Raw genomic sequence first — 1,797 nt, forward strand, 5'->3', positions numbered from 1 at the left:
CCTAGGAGAGGCAGGGGCCACTCACTCACTCTGCAAGAAACCAGCAGAGTCCCGAGGGAGATGCTGACAAATCATAAAAAGACCAAGAACAGCTGAGAGTGGTGGGTCAAGCCTGTGACCCCAGTACTGTGAGAGGCGGAGACAGGAGGATCACGTGAGCCCAAATTCGAGAACAACCTGGGCAACATAGTGAGACCCTCTTTCTCCAAAGATTACAAAAATGAGTCGAGCACGGTGGCATGTGCCTGTAGTTCTAGCTACTCAGGACGCTGAGGCAGGAGAATTGCTTGAACCCAGGAATTAGAGGCCACTGTATTTTATCCTAGTGAGCAGAGCTAGACTCTGTCTCAAAAAAAAAAACAACAACAAAAACCACAAAAAAGAAACAAATACCTAGGTTGGTGTCACGTCTCAAGACGGTGGGAGCTGGCTGGGCACAGTGGCTCATGACTGTAGTAACAGCACTTTGGGAGGCCAAGGCAGGTGGATCACCTGCAGTCAGCTGTTCAAGACCAGCATGGCCAACATGGCAAAACCCTGCCTCTACAAAAAACACAAAAATTAGCCATGCATGGTGGTGCACGCCTGCAATCCTAGCTACTTGGGAGGCTGAGGCAGGAGAGTCACTTGATCCCTGGAGGTGGAGGCTGTATTGAGGCAAGATAGGGACACTGCCCTGAGCCTGGAAACAGCAAAACTCTGTCTCAGAATAAAATAAAATAAGACTGTAGAGCGTCAGGTGGGAGCTGGTGGAGGGAGAGGGGACGGGAACTGTGGGTGTGGAAGCTGTGCCCTCCCCCAGGCTGTGTGTTGGAACAGGAAGACAGTTGCGTGGAGAACGACCTTACCTTGTCGGATGCCCTCAGATCTTTGTCCCAGGCCAGGAATCTTTTCACGACAGGATCCTCTGTGATTAGAGAGCAGATGTTAGCATGAGAAGCAGAAAGGAGTTTCCATGGGAGAAACAGGGCAGCCAGGAGAACTGCGCCTCCCTAGGGAAAGTCTCAGGATGGTGGCCGCGGGTGAGGTGGATGGGAGAGGAGAGAGTGACTTTCACTGGGCAATTGAGAGAGGCTCCCACTCTGAGACTGCCCTGAGAAGAGGCTGAAGGAGGCCCTGGGTGTGAGAATCTACCGGCTGGAGAGCTGGGAAGAAGCCAGGATGCTCTCCCCACAGACACGCAGGGACCACTGCAGAGTCATAAAGTCATTTCCATGGTTTCCTCATGAGACAGTCACATCAGGTGTGACCATGGCCTTGGTGTCCCCCTCTAGGGATGGAAATACTTAGGTTCAGAAAAGCCAGCAAGAGACATGACATTTCTGAGGGCGCAACTGGAAATGCTTTCTTTGTTTTTTGATTTTGTTTTTCTTTATTTTTTTATTTCTTTATTTCATATGGCGTCTTGCTCTGTTGCTAAGGATGGAGTTCAGTGGTGTGATATTGGCTCACTGCAACCTCCCCCTCTGGGGTTCAAGAGATTCTCCTGTCTCAGCCTCCTGGATAGCCGGGATTCCAGGCGTGTGCCACCACACCAGGCTGAGTTTTGTATTTTTAGTAGAGACGGGGTTTCGCTATGTTGGTCAGGCTGAACTCCTGACCTCCTCAAAATCCTGACCTCAATAGATCCATCTGCCTCGGCCTCCCAAAATTCTGGCATCACAGACATCAACTACTGTACCTGGACTTGGGATTTTCCTTCTTTTTTTTTTTTTTTGAGACGGAGTTTCACTCTTGTTACCCAGGCTTGAGTGCAATGGCGCCACCTCGGCTCACCGCAACCTCCGCCTCCTGGGT

The 1,797-nt window shown here is 50.8% G+C and overlaps 1 protein-coding gene across 1 annotated transcript in view; it reads right to left on the reverse strand.

The window, feature by feature from the left end:
* The window catches only part of LOC108307876 (speedy protein E4-like), a 13,304-nt gene that overhangs the window by 4,393 nt on the left and 7,114 nt on the right, over window positions 1-1,797 (reverse strand). The window contains exon 4 of the mRNA XM_037740403.1: window positions 849-907. Within this exon, the coding sequence (XP_037596331.1) occupies window positions 849-907 (59 nt within the window). The remainder of the gene's footprint in view (window positions 1-848; window positions 908-1,797) is intronic.

The sequence above is a fragment of the Cebus imitator genome, unplaced genomic scaffold, assembly GCF_001604975.1.
Source record: "Cebus imitator isolate Cc_AM_T3 unplaced genomic scaffold, Cebus_imitator-1.0 Scaffold82, whole genome shotgun sequence".
Taxonomy (NCBI): domain Eukaryota; kingdom Metazoa; phylum Chordata; class Mammalia; order Primates; family Cebidae; genus Cebus; species Cebus imitator.